At 43.7% G+C, this 25807-nt stretch overlaps 1 protein-coding gene across 1 annotated transcript in view; it reads right to left on the bottom strand.

The window, feature by feature from the left end:
* Positions 1-19325, bottom strand: part of plrg1 (pleiotropic regulator 1) — a 41572-nt gene extending 22247 nt beyond the window's left edge. The window contains exons 1-5 of the mRNA XM_068040601.1: positions 19207-19325; positions 12099-12205; positions 3181-3314; positions 1324-1377; positions 729-822 (exon numbers count right to left, since the gene is read on the bottom strand). Coding sequence (XP_067896702.1) covers positions 729-822; positions 1324-1377; positions 3181-3314; positions 12099-12205; positions 19207-19215 — 398 coding nt within the window. The 5' untranslated portion in view covers positions 19216-19325. The remainder of the gene's footprint in view (positions 1-728; positions 823-1323; positions 1378-3180; positions 3315-12098; positions 12206-19206) is intronic.
* Positions 19326-25807: the final 6482 nt, after the last annotated feature.

Here is a 25807-nt window from a genome sequence, read left to right as displayed (position 1 = left end):
AGCCTTAGGTGGAGGCGGAAACCAGCAGAATACATTGCATTTACATGATGTAATTAACAAATCTCCTGTGGCTTTGTCCACAGCAAATCAGAACAAAATAAACTTCCCTCAGAGTACATTAATGATGCTGTAGGTATTGGGATGAAGACCTGCAACTTCTGGAGCTCAATCTAGTGACTTAAGTGCATAGCTGAAGGTGCGATTATGCATCACAAAATGGTGATGCCCAGATAAGGGTACACACATTCATAGCATATTTAATATACAATAGATGTTCCTGTCCTTATAAACAATGCATCAATTACAACAAGCAGTACCAAAGCAGATTCAGGATTATATTCATTAAGATATTAAATTTAGCACATCTGTTACCATTTAGCACCAAAAAACAAGATAGGTTAAAAACATATGTAGGAGCAACAGAAATGAAAACTAACCATGAAGCTTAAAAATCTAAACATTCAAAATGAGAAATCAGCAACAGCTAGCAATAATAAAACAGTTTAAAATCATTTAAAATATTTTGAAAATACATGTGCATCGTGATTAAAAGCAAAATAACTGTGGATGCTAGAAATGTGAAATAAAATATAAAAACTATGATTTAATACAAGACTGGTCATTCAGAGCATGTCGGGACTTCCTTGTTTCCCAGAAAAGATAGGCATTTATATGTTAATGCACTGATGTTTGCTCCCTGAACTTCTTAAGTAAATAAAAACACTTGCCTAGCTTTTGAAAGAGGAAGTGCCATAGCCAAGGCCTGAGTACTTGCTTCACTGGGCATTTTCTGCACCTGTGTATCAGCTGTCAGAGCAACTCCTAGAATTCACAAGAGACTTAATGAATATTGCATACTAAGGCATAATAAGTACATAATTAATTTCTAAATTATGCTGTTGTACCAATAAGTACTAATGCAAAATCCTTAATTTCAGAACCTGAGATATTACTGTCGAGCATTACTTTCGAGCGTTACCTTGAATATGCTGCAGTGTTTCTAGTTATTATGCACCCATTTTTTAACAAATCCCTGCCCGTAATAAACGTATTTAAAAGTGCAGAACTTGGTTTAGTAAAAGTTAATGGTTGCATGTCATGAGTAGATTACCCATTTACAAAATTCAAGTTAATCCCAATTAAAAAGTAAAGCACAATTTTGTCCGCATGTTTTTTTTTTCTACAGTTGCTTTGTTTTGCCAATTTTGTCAACTCAGTAACAGTGAATCAGCCAGTCTGATACCCAGGAAGTTAACTCAATCAGTGCTGGAACTCACTACAGATTATAAATCTGAAAAACAATTTTTCAGAAAAGCTACTGACCTGGACCTGATGGGTACGGATGTGTACCAGTTATAATATATTCGGATTCCTCACCTAAAATACAGTAGAGCCAGAAACAGATTTTTATCTTGAACTTCAGGAAGTCATTTTACAGCAACAGAAAATATATTTTATAACCAGTATTTAATTAAAAATGTAGGCAGATAACCACTTCCTTAAAGAAATAATTTTTTTTTAGGAAAAATGTCTTTTTAAAACAAAATTGCTTATCTACATGAAAATACAACTTTAAAAGTTAGTACTTGTTATGGCCAACCACTGATTAAACCCAAGATTACAGATGTTCCAAGTGCATGCAACAATAACACTTCAGTTTAAATCATAATTGAGGCACCTTATAGATGTCATAACATTCAATTCCACCAAGATTCACACTAAAAACCATCCCACAAACTTCAGCTGAACACATTATGCTCCACATGATTCATATTATATTGAGGCTCTGATGTCTGATCAAGTGCTAGCTCTTCACGGTCACGATTTCAGTCATCATTAAATTTCTCACCTGGTAGCATCTTTCAGAAGATTATTCTAAAACACTAGACACAAAGTTCAGCTACATTTATATTGCCATCTTTGTCCCAACACAAAACTGCAACAGCAAATAGTTGCAGTTTTACTTCCAATGGGGAGGCTTGGGCTTGGCACTGGTGGAGTCTGTTCACTGTAAACTCAATTTCCTAGGCATTAGATAAACTTAAGATGTTCTCTAACGATATCAGGAACATATGGTATCATCTCCACTTCCCTAAATTCAAAAAAACTCCTAGGGCAAGTTGAGTAAATGCACAGATCACTCATCTGACAGGCAACAGGAAAGTCTGCAGCTGCTATATAATTCTACTACTGCTGGTGGCACTTTGCACTCTGAAGCTACCCATCTTGGACTGAAAAGGCAGTCTTGAATATGATGCCGAATGTAATTTCTTCAAAATTATTTTGTTGAACAGAAATTAAGGATACTATAAACTAAGATTGCTTTAAAGCCTCAGAGTGAACACTATACTAAAGTGGCGGGAAATATCAGACCATTCGCTGTTATGGAAATACTTCTGCAGAAATGTTGCAGACAGGACAGCTCACATTTGAATTCTTCAAAATTCTATAGGCCCCCAAATCCTGCTTTGTGCAAGCATTCACAGAACGTGGGCACCGCTGGCAAGGTTTGGCATTTATTGCCCATCCTTAATTACGCAAAGGTGATAGTGGGCTTTTTTTTTTTTAATCGCTGCAGTCCATGCGGTGAAAGAACTCCTACAATGGTACGGAGTTCCAGGATTCTGAATGTAGGAACAGCAATATGCATCCAAGCTTATTTCCCACAAGGGATCTTGAATATCCTTCAAACAATTGATCTTAATAGCTGTTTCACATGATTGGTGTTGCTACTAGGGTGAGAAAATAATTTCAAAGCAGAAATTTACAACAAGCAGCCAAAACAGAAATCAATATAACTTTGAACACTACATATTCCTCCACAGAAATGTTCATTTTATTGATTTCAGGGCCTGAGTACCACAGTTACTAGAGCAATCAGCTTCCCTTAAGTTGTGAAAATGTTTATTTTATTAAAGCGTTAGACACTTTTACAAGCTTTCATTTATATCAATTTTGTTCCAAGTCCCATTGAAAACAGTTCTTAAAAATCTATAACTTCAGTTCCCAAATTAAAACAATTTAAATTCAAGAATTTTCTCCCAGAATCTCAGCCACAGACATCACTTAAGAAATGGAACAGTACTCCATACTCAATTTTAAAAATTGTTTAATATCTTATTAATGTACGAAGGTCATAAATAATAGAATAAAACAAAGTCTATTGTATTAAAAGCATACCATGATTTAAGTCATAATGTCCATGATTGTAGGAACCAGATTGTGAACTTTTTTCTCTGATTTCTTTAAGTATAGGCATATGAAGCACAGGACTGTACTCTGTCTGAAGCTTCACATTCATCTTGAGCTTGAAACTGATCAAAGTGAAAAACAGTGAATTAATAGAAAACCCTGAAAACTAACTGAAACAGTTATGTATTATAAAAAACTTTTTCACATAACAGGGCCAAGCCATTCACTGCTGATATACTGAACAAAATGTAATCTCATGACAATTATAAATTATAGAAATAAATTCTCCTTTTTTACTACTGTATTAGCAGTTTTTATTTTGCCTACATGCATATAGAAAGTGTAGTCACGCAATTAAAAAGGAAATAAGGAATGCAAATAGATGGCATGAAAAAATATTGGCAAATAAAATCAAGGAAAAGCCAGCATTATGACAGGCCTAGATAGACTGGATATGAAGGACCTACTTCTCTCAGCAGACAGTTCAATAACCAGGAGGCATAGATTTAAAGTACTTGATAGCAGGATGAGAGGGGGTTTGAGGAGAAATATTTTCATCCAGGGTGCTGGGAATCTAAAACTAAGCGCCTGAAAGGGTGGTACAGGCAGAAACCCTCATCGTATTCTTAAAATATTTGGATATTCACTTGATGTGCTGTAATCTACGGGGCTACGGACCAAGAACTGCACCGTGGAATTAGGCCAGATAGTCTTTGTTGGCCAGCGCAGACACAATGGGGCGAATAGATTTCTTCTGTTCTGCAGAACTCATTCTATTTACCTCTATTTTACACCAATTTTGTTCGAAGCCTCACTAAAACTATTCTTGAATTTCCATATTTTCATCATATGCAAATGGAAACTAGTTAAATTGAAGAGTTTTCTTCCCAAAACAGAAATATTTGGATGAAATTTACCCATATGAGGTAGCACAATGGTGTAACAAATGACACATATGCATCCACAATTTCTACACACAGTTCCTGATCCCAGTCAAGACAATGAGGAGATGGCAGGTGAAGACCAGGCATTTCCTCAGAATGGAGAGAAAAATAGCAGGCTGGATTTTACCATAGGCGGACAGGACTTCGCCACCGATGTAAGAGTTGGCGGCGTACCCGCTTCCACCTAGCCCGGGAATCCGACCTGAATTTTATGGGTCCACAGGCTTTAATTGTCCTGAAGTGGGACTTCCATGCGCAGGCCACTGCAGGGACTGTAGCCCAGCCAACCGAGGAGGATACCATGGAGCCGGGATCCAAGGTAGATTGTCGATGCCTCGCCAAGGGAATCGGGCGTGCCCCAGCAAGGCAAAGGTGGTTGTTTGGGAGCAGGGGGGTAAAAAGGGGGGCGTTTGGGTCCTGGGGATGGGTTAGGAGGCAGGGGCGACCCTCAATCAGGCACCCTGTGCCTGACTGCCATGGCACCCCCATGGCGTGCAGAAAGGCCGGCAGCTATCGCTGGGCGGCCTTTCAAGTCCTCAGCACGCCCGCTTGCCATGGGTAAAATACCTGTGAAGGCGGGCGAGAGCCCTTAAGTGGCCACTTAAGGGCCTTGATTGGCCTCGGGCAAGCAGGCGGTTTCTCCCCCCAAACCACGCCGCCCCCAAGATTGCCGTAAAGTTGGCCGGAGGTGGGAGCGGGGCGGGAAGGCTTCCCGCTCAATTTTACACTGCTCTCACGCTACCATCTGACCTGCTGGGGCGGGATAAAATTCAGCCCAAGTGTCCCTGATTTGATCACACACATCTTGTGGCCAGCAGCGCAATGAGAGAGATCGGGAAGCAGATCACCTTCACGCTCCAACAACCACATGGTGGTGCACTGGATCAGCAGGATAAGCACCTGCATCTTGGAGTAGTTGGCACAAAATAGAGTGCATCACAAACAAGAGTACAGAAGTTGGGCATTTTGTGCAGTGGGACTCGCTGGTAAGTAGTAATGGGTATGCAGTGTCTAACTGAAATTTGGTTTAAAATAATTTAGATTTAGTTTAACTTCTTGAATTTAATTTAGATCTTTAATAGAAATTGCAACGTAGTGAATACTGAACAGAAGTTGCCTGTAGGTGGCAGGTACCTGTTAATCATCTAAGTGATTGCCTGAATAGGTGCTAATTACTATCAGCAGGAAGCTGAGTCAGCAGTTGTAACTTGGGTGTGGCTCAAAAGGTGCATAAAAATAGAGTACCTGCTGATGCAGAGTGATCACAAAGTGTGCATTGCAAAGAGTACAGAAGTTGGAAATTCAGTGCAGATGGGGAAGGGAGTGCTGCTTTTTGTCTCCAATACTTGTAGTGGTTCACGTTACAGGTAAACACACAACTTAAATTAGATCAAGTAATTTGTTAAAAGACTAAAAATTATGAGCAAGTTACAAAAGAGTAGGAGAGGGGGCTTGAGTGGAGCCAACAGCATATATTCCAAAAATAAAATCAAGCAATGATACAGGACAGCAAGTAGGTGATTGGTTGGTGAGTATTACCATTTTTTTTCTCTCTCTCAAAGTTGGGGCAGTGGGTTAAACAAAAATTTAGTTAGTCTAAAATAGAGGCCTGGCAGGGCACCTCAGTCCTATCAAATACACACCCTGTGACATGTGGGAACTCTAGGATGCTTCTTGTGTCCTAAACAACCACATTTGCGGGAAGTGTCATCAGCTGGAGGAGCTTAAGGTTAAACCTCCTGGAGGTTTCCGAGCCTGAGCAATACCTGGCCTGACTGCAGTGCATCCATGAGGCTGAGAGCTATGTGGATAGCACATTCCAGGAGGTGGTCACCCTGCAACCTAAGAGTGTGCAGGCAGAGGGGTAATGGGTAACTGTCAGACAGACAAGGAGGACCAAGCAAGCAGTGCAGAGTCTGAGTGCATCTTGCTCTGTAACCGGAATTCAGTTCCGAATATTGGTGAGGCCGATGGTTCCTCCGGAAAGTACAGTCAAAGTCACAGTGCAATGGGTGGCTGACCTGTGCAATGGAAAAGAGGAAGATCAGGAAAGCAACAGTGATAGGGAATTCAATGAGCAGAGCAGCATTTCAGTGGCTGCAGACATGACTCCAGGATTGCACATGGTGATCAAATTTGTTGACAAGGGTGATGCTTTGTTATCTGGCACACCGACCTCTACCTTGCAGAAGCTGAGCGCCAACTCTCAGACACTTCTTCCTACCTCTCCCGGACCATGACCCCACCACCAAACATCAAGCCACTGTCTCTAGGAATGTCACTGAGCTTATCTCCTCTGGAGATCTTCCTTCTACTGCTTCCCACCTCATAGTCCTGCAACCCAAGACAGCCCGTTGTTTTACCTCCTTCCCAAAGTCCACAAACAGGACTGTCCTGGTAGACCCATTGTTTCAGCCTGTTCCTGCCCTACTGAACTTATTTCTTCCTATCTTGACTATCTTTTCTCCCCTGGTCCAGTCTCTTCCCACCTACATCCGTGACTCTTCTGACGCCCTACATCATTTTGACAATTTCCACTTCGCTGGCCCAAACTGCCTCCTCTTCACTATCATGTCCAATCTCTCTATACCTGCATCCCCCATCAGGGCAGTCTGAGGACTCTCCATTACTTCCTTGAACAGAGCCCAACCAGTCCCCATCCACCACCAGCCTCCTCCACCTGGCTGAACTTGTTCTCACTTTGAACAACTTCTCCTTCAACTCCACTCACTTCCTCCAAATAAAAGGTGTTGATATGGGTACCCGCATGGGCCCCAGTTATGCCTATCTTTTTGTGGGGTATGTCGAACATTCCTTGTTCCAGTCCTACCTCAGGCACCATTCCCCAACTTTTTCCAGTACGTTGATGACTGTATCAGTGCTGTTTCCTGCTATCACCCTGAACTGGATGACTTCAACACTGCTTCCAATTTCCAACCTCTCTCACCTTCACATGGTCCATCTCCGACTCTTCCCTAACTTCTCTGTCCCCATCTCTGGGGATAGGCTGTCCACTAAGATAAGCCAACCAACTCACACAGCTACCTCAACTATATTTCCTCACACCCTGCCCCTTATAAGAACTCCATTCCATTCTGCCAGTTTCCCTATCTCCAGTGCATCTGTTCTGATGATGCTACCTTCCACAACAGCGCTTCTAATATGTCTTCCTTTCTCCTCAACTGAGTATTGGCCCCCCACTGTGGTTTACAGGGCCCTCATTTCCCACACTTCAGCCCTCACCCCTTCCCCTCCCTCCCACAACTGCGACAGGGTTCCGTCCTCACTTTCCACCCCACCAGCCTCCACAACCAAAGGATCATCCTCCGCCATTTCCACCACTAAACACATCTTACCCTCCCCTCCTGTCTGCAATCCGAAGGCATCGTTCACTCCACAACACCCTGGTCGATTCCTCCATCACCTCGTCCCCTTCCCAAGGCACCTTCCCATGCAATTGCAGGAACTGTAATGCCTGCCCTTTTACCTCCTCTCTCCTCACCATCCAAGGCCCCAAACACTCCTTCCAGGTGACACAGCAATTTACTTGTACTTCTTTGAATTTAGTATACTGTATTCGCTGCTCACAATGGGGAGACTAAATGCAGATTGGGCAACTGCTTTGCAGAACACCTCTGCTCAGTCCGAAAGCATGACCCTGAGCTTCCGGTTGCTTGCCATTTTAATTCACTACCCTGCTGTCATGCCCACATTTCTGTCCTTGGCCTGCTGCAGTGTTCCAGTGAACCACAACGCAAGATCGAGAAACAGCACCTCATCTTCCGATTAGGCACACTACAGCCTTCTGGACTCAACATTGAGTTCAACAATCTCACAGGATGACTGCCTTTGTTCAATTTAATTTAATTTTTTAAACCATGGGCCTGCCTTAAACTTGTTTTTCAGTGTTTTTGCTTTTGGACAGAGCTGTTCATTATTCTGCCATTAACACTCTCTCTGGCCTAATGCTTTGTCTTTTCATGCAACTATTAGCACTCCCATTGCTCCATGACATCTTTGTCATTTAATCTCTCCTCCTTCTGCTCTATCAAAGACTTCCCTTTTGTTCTGCTTCACCCTTCTCCCTTTCACTTGCCCAAAGCCTATTACATTTCTTACCTTTGCCAGTTCTGATGAAAGGTCACAGACCTGAAACATTAACTCTGTTTCTCTCTCCACTGGTGCTGCCAGACCTGCTGAGTATTTCCAGCACTTTGTTTTTATTTCAGATTTCCAGCATCCATAGTATTTTGCTTTTATTGCATGTTGCCTTCCTGGTTGCCAGGTCAAGGATGTCACTTAGTGGCTGCAGAATATACTGAGAGGGGAAGGTGAACAGCCAGAGGTCATCGTCTACATTGGCACCAATAACAGATAGAAAGAAGGATGAGATGCTACAGCAGATTTTAGGGAGCTAGGAAAGAAATTAGTAATCTCTGAATTACTCCCTGTGTCATGTGCTGGTGAGTACAGAAGTAGGAATATAGAGCGGATGAATGCATGGTTGGAGAAATGGTGCAAGAGGGAGGGCTTTAGATTCATGGGGCATTGGGACTGCTTCTGGGGAAGGTAGGATCTCAACAAGCCATAAGAGTTGCACCTCAACAGGGCCAGGACCTATCATCGCGGGGAGGTTTGCTGCTGTTGTTGGGAAAGGCTTAAACTAGCTTGGCAGGAGAATGGGAACCTGAGCGTACATTCAGAAGGAAGAGAAGCAAAGCTGGAAATGGAAGGCAGAAAATTAGTAATTGAGTGTGGAAGGCAGAGAAAACAAAGGCAAGAAAATCAACAAAGGAGGGCTGTGGAGGCTCAGTTGTTGAGTATGTTCAAGACAGATTAACAGATTTCTACATATCAAAATCTTGAAGGTTATGCAGGAAAATGGTGAAGTAGATCAGCCATGATCTCATGAAGTGACGGAGCAGGCTCGAAAGGTTGAATGGCCTACTCCTGCTCCTATTTCTTATGTTATCTACTTCTACGCAAGGAATCTAGCGAACAAGGCAGATGAGCTGAGTGCACAGACAGACACTTGGATGTATGATAGCATAGCTATTACAGAAACGTGGCTTAGAAAAGGGCAAGAATGGCAGCTCAACATTCCTGGTTACAGGATTTTTCAGACAGGATAGAAAAGGGAATTAAAAGAGGGACGGTCACCATATCAGTAAAAGAAACAATCACATCTATGAGGGTTGATATGCAAGAAACATCAGCAAATGCAGCTATATGGGTTGAACTGTGGATCAAAAAAGGGAAATCACACTGCTATTACACTATGCAGCCCAAACAGTCAGAGGAAAATAGAAGAGCAAATATCTAGGCAAATTGCTGAGAAGTGCTGAAACAATAGAGCAGTAATAGTCGGGGATTCCAACTACCTTAATATTAACCAGGATAAAATCAGCATAAAAGGTGTTGAGCGTGCAAAAATTCTTAATTCATTCAGGAGAACTTTTTTTTTTAGCTAGTACGTAACAAGTCCAACAAGGAGCAGTTCTGGGCTTAGTTTTAGGAAACGAAGTTGAGCAGGTGGAAGGAATATCAGTGGAACAGCATTTTGGTGGCCATGAGCATAATTCAGTCATATTTAGCATAGTTATGGAAAAGGACAAAGACAGATTAAGAGTGAAAGTTTTAATTTGAGGAGACACCAATTTTAATAAGCCGAGTTGTGATTTGGCAAAAGTGAACAGGAAATAGCTACTTGAAGGTAAATCAGTGGGAGACATTCAAGGAGATAGAGAATTCACAACAAATATGCTCCCAGAAAGGGTGTAACTCCCAAATCTAACTCCCCCACCCCCTCCCCAAGGCTTATGTCAGATACTGAGATCTCAATACTGCAGAAAGTCAGGAGGACTATAAAAAGTGCAGGGGTGAAATTAAGAAAGGGAGGAAATAGTGAACAATCCAACTATTTTCCAATCTTCTCTGGCTACAGATGTGCTGCCGGAGGACTACAGGACTGCTAACATTGTACCGTTGTTTGAAAAGGGAGGAAGAAACAGAATGAATGATTACAGGTCCGGGAGGGACGGGTAGAATAGGGGAGGCCATGACGTAGTGGTAATGTCACTACCAGTAATCTAGAGGCCCAGACTAATGCTCTGGGAACATGGATTCAAATCCCACACCAGCAGGTGGTGAAATTTGACTTCAATTACTTAATCTGGAATTGAAAATTAATCTCAGTAATGGTGCCATGAAACTATCATTGATTGTTGTAAAAACCCATCTGGTTCACTAATGTCTTCTAGGGAAGGAAATCTGCCATCCTTACCTGGTCTCGCCTACATGTGACTCCCGACCCACAGCAATGTTGTTAACTCTTAAATGTCCTCTGAAATGGCCTAGCAAGCCACTCAAGGGGCTTGTTTCTCAACGGCAATTTGGGATGGGCAATAAATGCTGGCCTAGCCAACAACACCCACATCCCACAAACAAATATTTTTTTAAAATTGGTTGTGCAGTTGATAGTGAGGGAGAAAGCTATAGGCTGCGATGAAATATCAATGGACTGGTCAGGTGGGCTGGAAAATGGAGAAGTGTGAGGTAATGCATTTGGGGATAATACACAATAAATGGTATGATACAGAGAAGTGTAAAGTCCTTCTGTTTCTTTGGAGTGCATGTCCACAAACCCCTGAAGGTAGGACAGATAGATAAGGTGGTTGAGAAGGCATACAGGATACTTTCCTTTATTAGCCAACGCATAGAATAAGAGCAGGGAGATTTACTAGAACAGTATAAAATAGTAATTAAGCCAAAACTAAAGTACTGTGTCCAATTCAGTCACTGCATTACATGAAGGATGTGATCGCACTAGAGGGGATAAAAGATGATTTACAAGGATGTTGCCAGAACTGGAGAATTAAGCTACGAAGAGAGATTGGATAGGCTGGGTTGTTTTTTTTTCGAACAGAGGAGGCTGAGGGGAGATTTAATTGAGGTGTTCAAAATTATGAGGGGCCCCAATCAAAGTGGATAGGAAGGACCCATTTCCCTTAGCAGATACGTCCATAACCAGGAAGCATAGATTTAAAGCAACTGAAAGGAGGACTAGGGGGGTGTTAAGGAGAATTTTTTTCACCCAGAAGATGGTAGGGTCTGGAACTCATTGCGTCAAAGGGTGGCAGAGGCAGAAACCCTCACTGCATTTAAAAAATACTTGGATATGCACTTGAAGTGTCATAACCTACAAGGTTACAGACCAAGCACTGGAAAGCAGGATTAGGCTGGATAACACTTTTTTGGCTGGCAGAGACACGATGGGCCAAATGACCTCCTTTTGTGCCATAAATTTTCTATGTTTCTCTGTTGGTCTGGCCCCTTGCCCCCGGATAATGACCAGATAATGTATTACTGCTGTTGACTGAGACATAAATATTGGCTATGACACCAGGATAATTCCCCTGCTCCTGTTCGAAAGTGTCAAAGGAACTTTTACGTCCAGCTGAGAGAATGGACAGGTCTCGGTTTAACGTTTCATCCTAAAGACTGCATCTCCAACAGTGCAACATTCCCGTGCTCATTTCTCTGGAGTGGGACTTGCTCCTGCGATCTTTTGACTCAGGCGAGAGTGCTACCAACTGAATCAGGCTGACACTGGGCAACAGTAACAAAGTTGATATGGGGCCCAGAGAAGTGGCATAGAGATACAGTTGGGTATGGTTAGTATATACATGGAAGTTGATCCCATGCTTGCAGCTGATGTTGCTGACCATGCAAGGGTAGTCCCATGGATTTCGACAACAGACAGGAGACTGTGGAGGCTAATACATGGCTGTTCATACTGAGTGGTTTCAGCAGACAAAACTGAAACATGGTAAAGAGAAACAATACCTTATGCACCAAACATAAAACACAATGGACTTTGACATTGGTAATGAAGTCAGATGCCTCTTGTATAAATGCATTCAGATTCACGGTCCATTAAGATGCTTTCAATAAGGCACTCACCTTCTCTCATCTACTGCAATAGGCTTGGCATGATCACTAACAAACATGTCATGGGTACGTTTCAGAGATCTGAACACCAGTGTGTGGACAGAGTGTTTCTGCACCTCCTGACAGAGAAAAAGACTCAGTTAACAGTTTCAGAATTAAAATTTGAAACACTTATTTAAAACAAATTCAAAAATTGGGAAATCACTAAACAAAATGTACTGATTCATTTTATATAATTAGATATTCCAATATACCTATAGAAGCCATGTAACTATCGAAGATATCTTACAGACACTTCAACACATAAATCGAGATTAGGTGGAATGATGGATTAGTACAACGACCTTTCATCTTTAGAAATATAATCAAAAACAAACTAAAAAACGGTAATTCTCCTTGTTACTGGCTTCCCATATGACATATGTGGGAATAGGCCGACACCACAAAAGTGTCAAGATGGCTGAGTCCTTAGAAATGGTTGTCATAGAAATGGTGGGTGTGGCAGTGCTCCTAGAAAGCAGAGACACCTCCAACCAGTACATTCCTACTCTGAGATTCTCTATACAGTCCCTGCTTTGCCACCTTCCCTTGATTTAAAAAACACTCCGCTTCAGCCATGCCATGAGTTCCCAATTTTAGCATTTCCATCCGATTTTCCCATGTTTGGTGCCCACTGTACTCCTTTCTTTCTTGTTATAAAGTGTCCGGAGGCAAAATTCTATATGAGATGAGCTATATAAACCCAAGTTGTTATTAAGGCACATTGCTGGTGTAGAGCCAAAGAGTTTTACTCCGCATCTGATCATGCCCCAGCTAACCTGGATATGATCAACAGCATTACTGTGTCATTCTAGTGGAGTGGGAATCCATTCCTCAGCACGGACGTTCCTAACTTTAACAAGCATCATATATGATTGAAGCACTACGACAAAATTGTGACATTGATCACAAGTCGTGGGAGTCAGTTGCCAGCATTCGCCAGAGCTGGCGGGCAGCCATAAAGACAGGGCTAAATTGTGGCGAGTCAAAGAGACTTAGTAGTTGGCAGGAAAAAAGACAGAGGCGCAAGGGGAGAGCCAACTGTGCAACAGCCCCAACAAACAAATTTCTCTGCAGCACCTGTGGAAGAGCCTGTCACTCCAGAATTGGCCTTTATAGCCACTCCAGGCGCTGCTTCACAAACCACTGACCACCTCCAGGCGCGTATCCATTGTCTCTCGAGATAAGGAGGCCCAAAAGAAAGAACTACGACAAAATACACTCTTGCACATAAGAAAAAGGAGGTGTAGGCTATACGACCCTTAGAGCCTGCTCCGCCATTCGATAACAATGATTGATCTGATCTTGGCCTCAACTCCACTTTCCTGCCCGTTTCTCATAACCCTTGACACCCCTATAGGTCAATCATTTATTGCAGCAGTAGACTGTAGATGAGTAACAGTATGCTCTGCAAGTCAAAAGCAAACTTAAAATGTCCCAATTAATAGAAATATAGAAAATAGGAGGCCATTCGGCCCTTCGAGCCTGCTCCGCCATTCATTATGATCATGACTGATCATCCAACTCAGTAACATGTTCCCGCTTTCCCCCCATATCCTTTGATCCCTTTCGCCCCAAGAGCTATATGTAACTCCTTCTTGAAAACATACAATGTTTTGGCCTCAACTGCTTTCCGTGGTAGCGAATTCCACAGGCTCACCACTCTCTGGGTGAAGAAATTTCTCCTCATCTCAGTCCTGAAAGGTTTACCCCATATCCTTAGACTATGACCCCTGGTTCTGGACTCCCCCACCGTCAGGAACATCCTTCCTGCATCTACCCAGTCAAGTCCTGTTAGAATTTTATAGGTTTCTGAGATTCCTCCCTCACGCCTCTGAACTCCAGCGAATATAATCCTAACCGACTCAATCTCTCCGCATACATCAGTCCCACCATCCCAGGAAGCAGTCTGGTAAACCTTTGTTGCACTCCTTCTATTAAGAACATCCTTCCTCAGATGAGACCAAAACTGCACACAATATTCCAGGTGTGGCCACGCCAAGGCCCTGTATAATTGCAGCAGGACATCCTGCTCCTGTACTCGAATCCTCTCAGTATGAAGGCCAACAGACCATTTGCCTTTTTTACCGCCTGTTGGACCTGCATGCTTACCTTCAGCGACTTGTGTACGAGAACACCCAGGTCTCGTTGCATATTCCCCATATAACCTCACATTTATCCACATTATACTGCATCTGCCATGCATTTGCCCACTCACCCAACTTGTCCAAAGCACCCTGAACCCACTCTGCATCCTCCTCACAACTTACCCTCCCACCCAGTTTTCTCTCATCTGCAAATCTGGAGATATTACATTTAGTTCCCTCATCTAAATCATTAATTATATTGTGAATAGCTGGGGTCTGAGCACCAATCCCTGCAGTACCCCACTAGTCACTGCCTGCCATTTGGAAAAAGACCCGTTTATTCCTACTCTTTGTTTCCTGTCTGCCAACCAATTTTCTATCCATCACAATACACTACCCCCGATCCCATGCACTTTAATTTTACATGCTAATCTCTTATGTGGGACTTTGTCAAAAGCCTTCTGGAAGTCCAAACAAACCACATCCACTGGCTGTCCCTCATCAACTCTACTAGTTACATCCTTGAAGAATTCTAGTAGATTTGTCAAGCATGATTTTCCTTTCGTAAATCCATGCTGACTGTCCGATTCTACCACTGTTCTCCAAGTGCTCTGCTGTAAAATCTTTGATAATGGACTCTAGAATTTTCCCCACTACCGATGTCAGGCTGACTGGTCTATAATTCCCTGTTTTCTCTCTACCTCCCTTTTTAAATAGTGGGGTTACATTAGCTACCCTCCAATCTGTAGGAACTGTTCCAGAGTCTATAGAATCTTGGAAGATGACCACCAATGCGTCCACTATTTCTAGGGCCACTTCCTTAAGTACTCTGGGATGCATACCATCAGGCCCTGGGGATTTATCAGCCTTCAATCCCACCAATTTCCCCAACACCATTTCTCTACTAATACTGATTTCCTTCAGTTCCTCCCTCTCACTAAACCCTGTGTTCCCCAACATTACTGGTATGATATTTGTGTCCTCCTTTGTGAAGACAGAACCAAAGTATGCATTTAGTTGGTCAGCCATTTCTTTGTTCCCCATAATAAATTCCCCTGTTTCTGACTGTAAGGGACCTACATTTGTCTTCACCAATCTTTTTCTCTTCACATACCTATAGAAACTTTTACAGTCAGTTATTATGTTCCCTGCAAGCTTACTCTCGTACTCTATTTTCCCCTTCTTAAATCAATCCCTTGGTCCTCCTTTGCTGAATTCTAAACTGCTCCCAATCCTCAGGTCTATTGTTGTTTCTGGCAAATTTGTATGACGCTTCCTTGGATCTAATGCTATCTCTAATTTCCCTTGTAAGCTATGGTTTGGCTACTTTTCCCATTTTACTTTTGCGTCAGACAGGAACAATTATTGCAGTTCATCCATGTGCTCCTGGAATGTTTACCATTGCCTATCCACTGTCATCCCCTTAAGTAATGTTTCCCAATCCATCATAGCCAACATGCGCCTCATACCTTCGTAGTTTCCTTTATTAAGATTCAGGACCCTAGTCTCAGAATCAACTATGTCGCTCTCCATCTTGATGAAGAATTCTATCATATGGTCGCTCATCCCCAAGGACAACTTGATTGTCAATTATCCCTCTCTCATTCCACAATACCCAGTCCAGGATGGCCTGTTCTCTAGTTGGTTCCTCAACGTATTGGTCCAGAAAACCATCCCGTATACACTCCATGAATTCCTCCTCTACGGTATTCTGACTAATTTGATTTGCCCAATCTATATACAGATTAAAGTCACCCATAATTACAGATGTTCCCTCATCACATGCATCTCTAATTTCCTGTTTAATGCCATTCCCATTATCACCACTGCAGTTTGGGGATCTATATACAACCCCCACTAATGTTTTTTGCCCCTTGGTATTTTTCAGCTCTTCCCATACAGATTCCATATTGTCAGAGCTAATATCCTGCCTCATTAGTGCATTAATTTCCTCTTTAACCAGCAATGCAACCCCACCGCCTTTTACTTTTCGTCTGTCCTTTCTAAATACTGAATACCCCTGGATGTTCATTTCCAATCCCTGGTCACCCTGCAGCCGTGTCTCTGTAATCCCGACTACATCATACCTGTTTACATCTATTTGCCTGATTAATTCATCCACTTTATTGCGAATGCTCCACGCGTTAAGGCACAAAGCCTTAAGGCGCGTCTTTTGAACATTACTTGTCCCCTTCCCACTATTTTTCACTGTGGCCCTGTTTGATTCTGACCCTTGATTTCTCTGCCTATCACTTTTCTTATTCCCCTTACTGTCTTTTGTTCTTGTCTTTGATTCCCCCTCCTCTGACTCCTTGCAAAGTTTCCCATCCCCCTGCCATTTTAGTTTAAACCCTCCCCAACCACTCTAGCAAATACTCCCCCTAGGACATCAGTCCTGGTCCTGCCCAGGTGTAACCGTCCAGCTTGTACCGGTCCCACCTCCCCCAGAACCAGTCCCAATTTCCCACGAAACTTAAACCCTCCCCCTCACACCATCTCTTCAGCCATGTATTCATCCGATATATCCTATTTCTACTCTGACTTGCACGTAGCACTGGTAGAAATCCTGAGATCACTACCTTTGAGGTCCTACTTTTCAACTTACTTCCCAACTCCCTATATTCTGCTTTTAGGACCTCATTTTTTTAAACCTACGTCATTTGCACCAATGTGTACCACGACCACTGGCTGTTCACCCTCCCCCTTCAGAATATCCTGTCACAGCTCCGAGACATCCTTGACCCTAGCACCAGGGAGGCAGCATATCATCCTGGAGTCTCATTTGCAGCAAAAGAAATGCCTATCTATTCCCCTTACAATTGAATCCCCTATAACTATTGCATTCCCACACTTATTACTCCTCCCGAGCAGCGCAGAGAACCGTGGTGCAACGAATTGGGCTGCTGCTGCTTTCCCGAGAAGCCATTCCCCCCAACAGTATCCAAAGTATTCATATTGTCTTGAATAGTTACTTATAATTTTAAAAACAAAAGCGGAGCTGTTGGACCTTACTGCGAGAAGTATCTTTTGCGAAGCAAACTAAAAGTAAAATGCACATTTGCTGTCACCTCATGTTTTTTGTTAATGACTACTCATTTCCTATTAAGTATACAGTTTATGGCCACATTTATGTCAAGTGTTGTCATCTCAACTGAAAGTGTAAACTGTGTTCATAGCATGAAGTTTACTACAGTAGCTCAACAGTAAAACAATAAACTCATTGCTAGAAACCACAAGCTAAATTCAAAAGCACTTTTCTCCTAAAACTCTAAAGCCATTATTACAATGCTGATAACACAGTGAGGTGAAGCTGAAGGTAAGTTAAAGTGCTACACACTTCTGATTACAAGCTGCACATAGCTCTGCTTGACAGCATTCAAAATGCAAATGCATTTTTAACCTTAGTGAAAACACAATGGGGCAGTGTATTTTATAACCTCTACAATATACTGTCAAAGCACAGGAAAGTTTATCAATTTATACCTAGAACAGGCCAATTTCTGAATGTGAGTGAGACTGTTATAGTACCACCTCCAATTAACACTTCTGGATCTCTCTCCAAGAACAAGTAGCAGCACTTTAGCATCTTAAGACATTAGATAGTCATAACAATGTATGAATCCCAGAGGTTGGCAGGAGCAGGGGGACAGTGGTGTTGGAGAGGTGTTGTAAATCTTCACCTACTTCACCCAGTCATAGAACTATGAAATGAGAAATTACATAGGAACATATCATTTGTCCCAACTGGTCCATGTTGGTGTTTATCTTCCAAACAATGAGTATTCCTAATCCCGTATCCCTTTATCTACTTTTCCTGCAAGCACCTAACCTATTCTTAACTAACTTATTCATGGTTTCTGCATCATTCACTACCTTCAATAATGCAATACACGCTTCACAATCCTCCTGTAAAGAAAAAGTTTTCAGCTCCCTCATTCTACACCCCTCAAACATGATCAGTAAGTTTCCATCTACCCTGCTCCATCCCTTTATAAATTTTAAACACTGCTAATTAATGGCCCCATAACATCTTCTATTTTTTTTTAAAGCCCCAACTTTTCAAGTCTTACCACATTTACATGGTCATATGACTGATATTCATTCATATGAATCTTAAAACAAGGAGATGAATGGGGAAAAAGTAGCAAGGAAATGTCCATAACTACAAATTTGTTTACAACTGAAAGCCTCTGGACCAAAAGGTGCACAACTAAGCAGCATGTAGAGTATGAAATCAGCCCACTGAAGCAGCCCCACTGCATCCAGGGCATCCCTCTTCCACCGATGATGGCACTGGATGGGCACAACAGTAGCGCAGTGGTTAGCACCGCAGCCTCACAGCTCCAGCGACCTGGGCTCAGTTCTGGGTACTGCCTGTGCAGAGCTTGCAAGCTCTCCCGCGTGGGTTTTCGCCAGGTGCTCCAGTTTCCTCCCACAGCCAAAGACTTGCAGGTTGATAAGTAAATTGGTCATTATAAACTGCCCCTAGTATAGGTAGGTGGCAGGGGAATATAGGGAAGGTGGGGATGTGGTAAGAATATGGGATTCGTGTAGAATCAGTATAAATGGGTGGTCGATGGTCAGCACAGACTTGGTGGGCCCAAGGGCCTGTTCCAGTGGCTGTATCTCGAAATAAAATAAATAAACTGGAGTAGACAGGAGGGGGGGGGGGGGGTGGTGGTAGAACAAGTTTATATTGTATTTAACCAGTCTGCATTTATTTTCATTATTAAATTGACAGTTTGCATAAGTACACCTAGACTTCCTACTTTCTTTAATAGTAAAAGCTTTGCCTCCCTCTTTTGCCTGTCCAACATGTTGAAAGTAGCCCCTCTTGCTTCACTATATAGAGTAATTAACAAGGCCGAAACTTTCTACTAACGGCACTCTCCCAACATTGCACTTACACAGCAAGGCCCACAGTCCAGGGCAACCGAAAAAGCGAGAAATCCAAATTTTATCTCATTTTTATTGAACATAAACCAAAACCTCACCTCCACCATGGCTGCAGCTCCAACCACTTTTAAAAACGGATTTCAGCAAAAACCGTCACGTTCCTGCGCCGAACATTCGCTGCCTGCTCCTTGCCGCGAGATCAACCCTGCTTTCCCATTGGAGGAGGAAAGACGAAAAAGAGTAACCCCGTCACAACATCGCCTGCCCGCCAGCCACAGCGCCATTTACCTGTGCGGCCATAGACCATATATACAGGTGAACTGCAATGCTAAAGACCAGTGGTTCTCCAATCCTTTGGGTTGTAGGATTCCTTTTCGAATGGATCAGTCATCACAGACACCGCCCGGCCCACATCATCTTATTCATACTTCTGTATAATACTCACAATATGAAAGTGCTGCGTGCTAAGAGTGTTTTAATAATATATTTAAGGGAACAGGTATTTAATTACAGATATCAGTGATGTAGGTGTGCCTGCTCATTGCAGAGTCTGTTGACCTTGGCAGGAGCCTGAATGGAGTAGAAGCCCAGAAGGAGCAGAAGCATGGAGAAAGCAGGAGCACAGAAAGTGTATGATCCCAGAGGAAGCAGGAACTTAGATTAGATTAGATTAGATTAGAGATACAGCACTGAAACAGGCCCTTCGGCCCACCGAGTCTGTGCCGAACATCAACCACCCATTTATACTAATCCTACACTAATCCCATATTCCTACCAAACATCCCCACCTGTCTCTATATTTCCCTACCACCTACCTACACGAGTGACAATTTATAATGGCCAATTTACCTATCAACCTGCAAGTCTTTTTTGGCTTGTGGGAGGAAACCGGAGCACCCGGAGAAAACCCACGCAGACACAGGGAGAACTTGCAAACTCCACACAAGCAGTACCTGGAATCGAACCCGGGTCCCTGGAGCTGTGAGGCTGCGGTGCTAACCACTGCGCCACTGTGCCGCCACAGTGAGAGAGAGAGAGAAGATCTTGGAGAAGGAGCACACAGAGAAAAGGAGCATGGAGAGAGCAGGAACAGAGGGAGAAGCAGAGCATGGCTCCGGCCACTGCTCGCTCACTTACTCTTGCCCACGGTGCCCTGGGCGGTCACTTATGTTGTCCATCTGTAAGGCTGGCTCTGCATTATAGACCCCATGGAAGGTCTCTGCAGATCCCAGTTTGAGAATCACTACCGAAGATGGCAGATCTCTCACCGTCCCACCCTCCCACCCCACTAACTGCAGTCATTATTTTGCCACAATTTTGGCGATGGGGCAGGAGTGAGACCATGGAGCTATAGATACAGATTGGCCAAATCATACCTGTAGTATAATGTGGCATGGTGTTACTGGGTTAATATGCTAATCATGCTGTATAAAAACAGAAAGTGCTGGAAATAGGCAGCAGGTTAGGTAGCATCTGTGACGAGAGAAGCAAAGTTAACATTTTAGGTCTGTGACCTTTCATCAGAACTGGCAAAGATTAGAAATGTTCAAGGTTTTAAGCAAGTGAAGGTGGTGGGCGGGTGGTGGGGGAAGAGAACAAAAGAGGTGTGTGATAGGGCAGAGAGCAGGATAGATTAAATGACGAAGATGCCATGGGACAAAGGCAAAAGGAGTGTTAATTGTTGCAGTGAATAACAAAGCATTAATCCACAGAGAGTGATAATGGGAGAATATTGAGCAGCTCTGTCCAAAGGCACAACATGAAAAACCAAGTTTACGCCAGGCACACGGTTAAAAAATAAAATAAAATAATAAAAAAAGGCCAGTAATTCTCTGAAATTGTTGAACTCAATGTTGAGTCCGGAAGGCTGTAGAGTGTCTAATCGCAATATGAGGGTGCTGGTACTGGAGCTTGTGTTGATGTTCACTGGAACACTGCAGCAGGCAATGGATGTAAATGTTGGCATGAGAGCAGGTGATGTGTTGAAATGGCAAGCACCCGGAAGCTCGGGTCACACTTTCGGACTGAGCGGAGATGTGCTGCAAAGCAGTCACCCAATCGGCATTTGGTCTCCCAGTGTAGAGGAGACCGCATTGTGAGCAGTGAATACTAAATTGAAGGAAGTACAATTAAATCGCTGCTTCACCTGGAAGGAGTATTTGGGGCCTTGGATGGTGAGGAGGGAGGAGATAAAAGGGCAGGTATTACACCTGCTGCGATTGCATGGGAAGGTATCGTGGGAAGGGGACAAGGTGTCAAGGTGATGGAGGAGTGGACCAGGATGTCACGGAGGGAACGATCCCTTAGGAATGCTGACAGGGGAGGGAGGGAAAGATGTGTTTAGTGGTGGCATCATGCTGGAGGTTGCAGAAATGGTGGAGGATGATTCTTTGGATGTGGAGGCTGGTGGGGTGGAAAGTGAGGACAAGGGGAACCCTGTCGCAGTTGTGGGAGAGAGGGTAAGCGGTGAGGGCATAAGTGCAGGAAATGGGTCAGACACGGTTGAGGGCCCTGTCAACCACAATTTGAGGGAGGGGGGAAATCCTCAGTTGAGGAAAAAAGAAGACATGTCAGAAGCGCTGTTGTGGAAGGCTGCATCATCAGAACAGATGCATCAGTGATGGAAAAACTAGGAGAATGGGATGGTGTCCTTACAGGAAACAGGGTGTGAGGAAGTGTAGTCAAGGTAGCCGTGGGAGTCGGTGGGCTTATAATGAATATTAGAAGAAAGCCTATCCCCAGAGATGGAGACAGAGAAGTCGAGGAAGGGAAGTGAAGTGTCGGAGATAGACCATGTAAATGTGAGAGAAGGGTTGAAATTGGAAGCGACGTTAATGAAGTTTTCCAGTTCAGGGCGAGAGCAGGCACAAATACAGTCATCAATGTACCAGAAGAAAAGCTGTGGGAGGGGGCCCGAGTAGGACTGGAACAAGGAATATTCAACATATGCCACAAAAAGACAGGCATAACTAAGATCCATGTGGGTACCCAGAGCAACAACTTTGAGTGGAGTTGAAAGAGAAGTTTTTCAATGTGATAACAAGTTCAGCCAGGTGGAGGAAGGCGGTGGTGGATGAGGACTAGTTGAGCCTCTGTTCAAGACAGGAGTGGACAGCCCTCAGACTGCCCTCGTGGGGAATGGAGATATAGAGAGATTGGACGTCCAAACTGAAGAGGGGGCAGTTAGGGCCAGGAAACCGTAAATTGTCAAAATGACATTAGGCGTCAGAAGAGTCATGGATATAGGCAGGAAGAGACTGGGCTAGTGTAGAAAATATAGAGTCAAGATAGGAAGAAATAAGTTCAGTGGGGCAGGAATAGGCTGCAACGATGGGTCTACCAGGACAGTCCTGTTTGTGGATTCTGGGAAGGAGGTAGAAGCGGGCTGTCCGGGTTGTGGGACTATGAGGTTGGAAGCTGTAGAGGGATGATCTCTGGAGGAGATGAGGTCAGTGACAGTCCTGGAGAAGTTGCTTGATGTTTGGTGGTGGGGTCATGGTCCAGGGGGAGGTAGGAAGTAGTGTCTGAGAGTTGGCACTCAGCCTCTGCAAGGTAAAGGTTGGTATGCCAGACAACAACAGCACCACATTTGTCTGCAGATTTGATCACAATGTTGGGATTAGACCTGAGAGAATGGAGTTCAGCAAGTTAGGATGCAGATAGGTTAGAGTGAGCGAGGGGAGAAATTGAGACGGCCAATGTCACACCAACAGTTCTCAATGAAAAGATCAAGAGTGGATAACGGGCCAGATGGAGGGGTTCAGGTGGAGGGAGAATACTGGAGGCAGGTGAAAGGGTCCGCAGGTCGGCGGGGAGGACTCCTGGCGGTGAAGACAACAGAGGAAGAGCTCAATGTCATGCCGAACACAAAATTCATTGTGATGGGGGCGTAAGGGGATAAAACTGAGTCCTTTGTTAAGTACAGATCATTCAATGCAGAGATGGGAATGTCAGAGGGTATTGTGAATACACGGCGAGGGGTCAGATTAGGAAAAGGGATGGGGTCAGAGGGAATTGAAGGGGAAGAAGGATCTGTAGGGTCTTTAGTTCCCATGAGCTGTTGGAGTTTGTGTTCCTTGACACCATGTGCCTGCCTTAAACTTGTTTTTTCATGTTGTGCTTTTGGACAGAGCTGCACATTATTCTGCCATTAACACTCTATCTGGACTAATGTTTTGTTCTTCACTGCAACTATCAACACTCCCTTTGCCTTTATCCCATGACCTATTTGTCATTCACTCTCTCCTGCCCTCTGCCCTATCACACACCTTCCCTTTTGTTCTCTTCCCCACCCCCACCTCCTTCACTTGCTTAAAACCTAATACATTTATAATCTTTGCTAGCATTGGATTTGGTATTGGGTAATGAACCCGGCCAGGTGTTAGATTTAGATGTAGGTGAGCACTTTGGTGATAGTGATCACAATTCGGTTAGGTTTACCTTAGCGATGGGCAGGGACAGGTATATACCGCAGGGCAAGAATTATAGCTGGGGGAAAGGAAATTATGACGCGATTAGGCAAGATTTAGGATGCGTAGGATGGGGAAGGAAACTGCAGGGGATGGGCACAATCGAAATGTGGAGCTTATTCAAGGAGCAGCTACTGCGTGTCCTTGATAAGTATGTACCTGTCAGGCAGGGAGGAAGTTGTCGAGCGAGGGAGCCGTGGTTTACTAAAGAAGTTGAAGCGCTTGTCAAGAGGAAGAAGAAGGCTTATGTTAGGATGAGACGTGAAGGCTCAGTTAGGGCTCTTGAGAGTTACAAGCTAGCCAGGAAGGATCTAAAGGGAGAGCTAAGAAGAGCAAGGAGAGGACACGAAAAGTCATTGGCGGATAGGATCAGGGAAAAGCCTAAGGCTTTCTATAGGTATATCAGGAATAAAAGAATGACTAGAGTTAGATTAGGGCCAATCAAGGATAGTAGTGGGAAGCTGTGTGTGGAATCAGAGGAGATAGGGGAAGCGTTAAATGAATATTTTTCGTCAGTATTTACAGTAGAGAAAGAAAATGTTGTCGAGGAGAATACTGAGATTCAGACTACTAGGCTAGATGGGATTGAGGTTCACAAGGAGGAGGTGTTAGCAATTTTGGAAAGTGTGAAAATAGATAAGTCCCCTGGGCCAGATGGGATTTATCCTAGGATTCTCTGGGAAGCCAGGGAGGAGATTGCAGAGCCTTTGTCCTTGATCTTTATGTCGTCATTGTCGACAGGAATAGTGCCGGAAGACTGGAGGATAGCAAATGTTGTCCCCTTGTTCAAGAAGGGGAGTAGAGACAGCCCTGGTAATTATAGACCTGTGAGCCTTACTTCGGTTGTGGGTAAAATGTTGGAAAAGGTTATAAGAGACAGGATTTATAATCATCTTGAAAAGAATAAGTTCATTAGCGATAGTCAGCACGGTTTTGTGAAGGGTAGGTCGTGCCTCACAAACCTTATTGAGTTTTTCGAGAAGGTGACCAAACAGGTGGATGAGGGTAAAGCAGTGGTTGTGGTGTATATGGATTTCATTAAGGCGTTTGATAAGGTTCCCCACGGTAGGCTATTGCAGAAAATACAGAAGTATGGGGTTGAAGGTGATTTAGAGCTTTGGATCAGAAATTGGCTAGCTGAAAGAAGACAGAGGGTGGTGGTTGATGGCAAATGTTCATCCTGGAGTTTAGTTACTAGTGGTGTACCGCAAGGATCTGTTTTGGGGCCACTGCTGTTTGTCATTTTTATAAATGACCTGTAAGAGGGTGTAGAAGGGTGGGTTAGTAAATTTGCGGATGACACGAAGGTCGGTGGAGTTGTGGATAGTGCCGAAGGATGTTGTAGGGTACAGAGGGACATAGATAGGCTGCAGAGCTGGGCTGAGAGATGGCAAATGGAGTTTAATGCGGAAAAGTGTGAGGTGATTCACTTTGGAAGGAGTAACAGGAATGCAGAGTACTGGGCTAATGGGAAGATTCTTGGTAGTGTAGATGAACAGAGAGATCTTGGTGTCCAGGTACATAAATCCCTGAAAGTTGCTACCCAGGTTAATAGGGCTGTTAAGAAGGCATATGGTGTGTTAGCTTTTATTAGTAGGGGGATCGAGTTTCGGAGCCACGAGGTCATGCTGCAGCTATACAAAACTCTGGTGAGACCGCACCTGGAGTATTGCGTGCAGTTCTGGTCACCGCATTATAGGAAGGATGTGGAAGCTTTGGAAAGGGTGCAGAGGAGATTTACTAGGATGTTGCCTGGTATGGAGGGAAGGTCTTACGAGGAAAGGCTGAGGGACTTGAGGTTGTTTTCGTTGGAGAGAAGGAGGAGGAGAGGTGACTTAATAGAGACATATAAGATAATCAGAGGGTTAGATAGGGTGGATAGTGAGAGTCTTTTTCCTCGGATGGTGATGTCAAACACGAGGGGACATAGCTTTAAGTTGAGGGGTGATAGATATAGGACAGATGTTAGAGGTAGTTTCTTTACTCAGAGAGTAGTAGGGGCGTGGAACGCCCTGCCTGCAGCAGTAGTAGACTCTCCAACTTTAAGGGCATTTAAGTGGTCATTGGATAGACATATGGATGAAAATGGAATAGTGTAGGTCAGATGGTTTCACAGGTCGGCGCAACATCGAGGGCCGAAGGGCCTGTACTGCGCTGTAATGTTCTAATCTAATCTAATCTAGTTCTGATGAAAGGTCACTAACCTGAAACGTTAACTCTGCTTCTTTCT

The sequence above is a fragment of the Heterodontus francisci genome, chromosome 1 (assembly GCF_036365525.1).
Source record: "Heterodontus francisci isolate sHetFra1 chromosome 1, sHetFra1.hap1, whole genome shotgun sequence".
NCBI lineage: Eukaryota > Metazoa > Chordata > Chondrichthyes > Heterodontiformes > Heterodontidae > Heterodontus > Heterodontus francisci.
The sequence above is the reverse complement of the archived record's forward strand: the minus strand, read 5'-3'. Positions and strand labels throughout refer to the sequence as shown.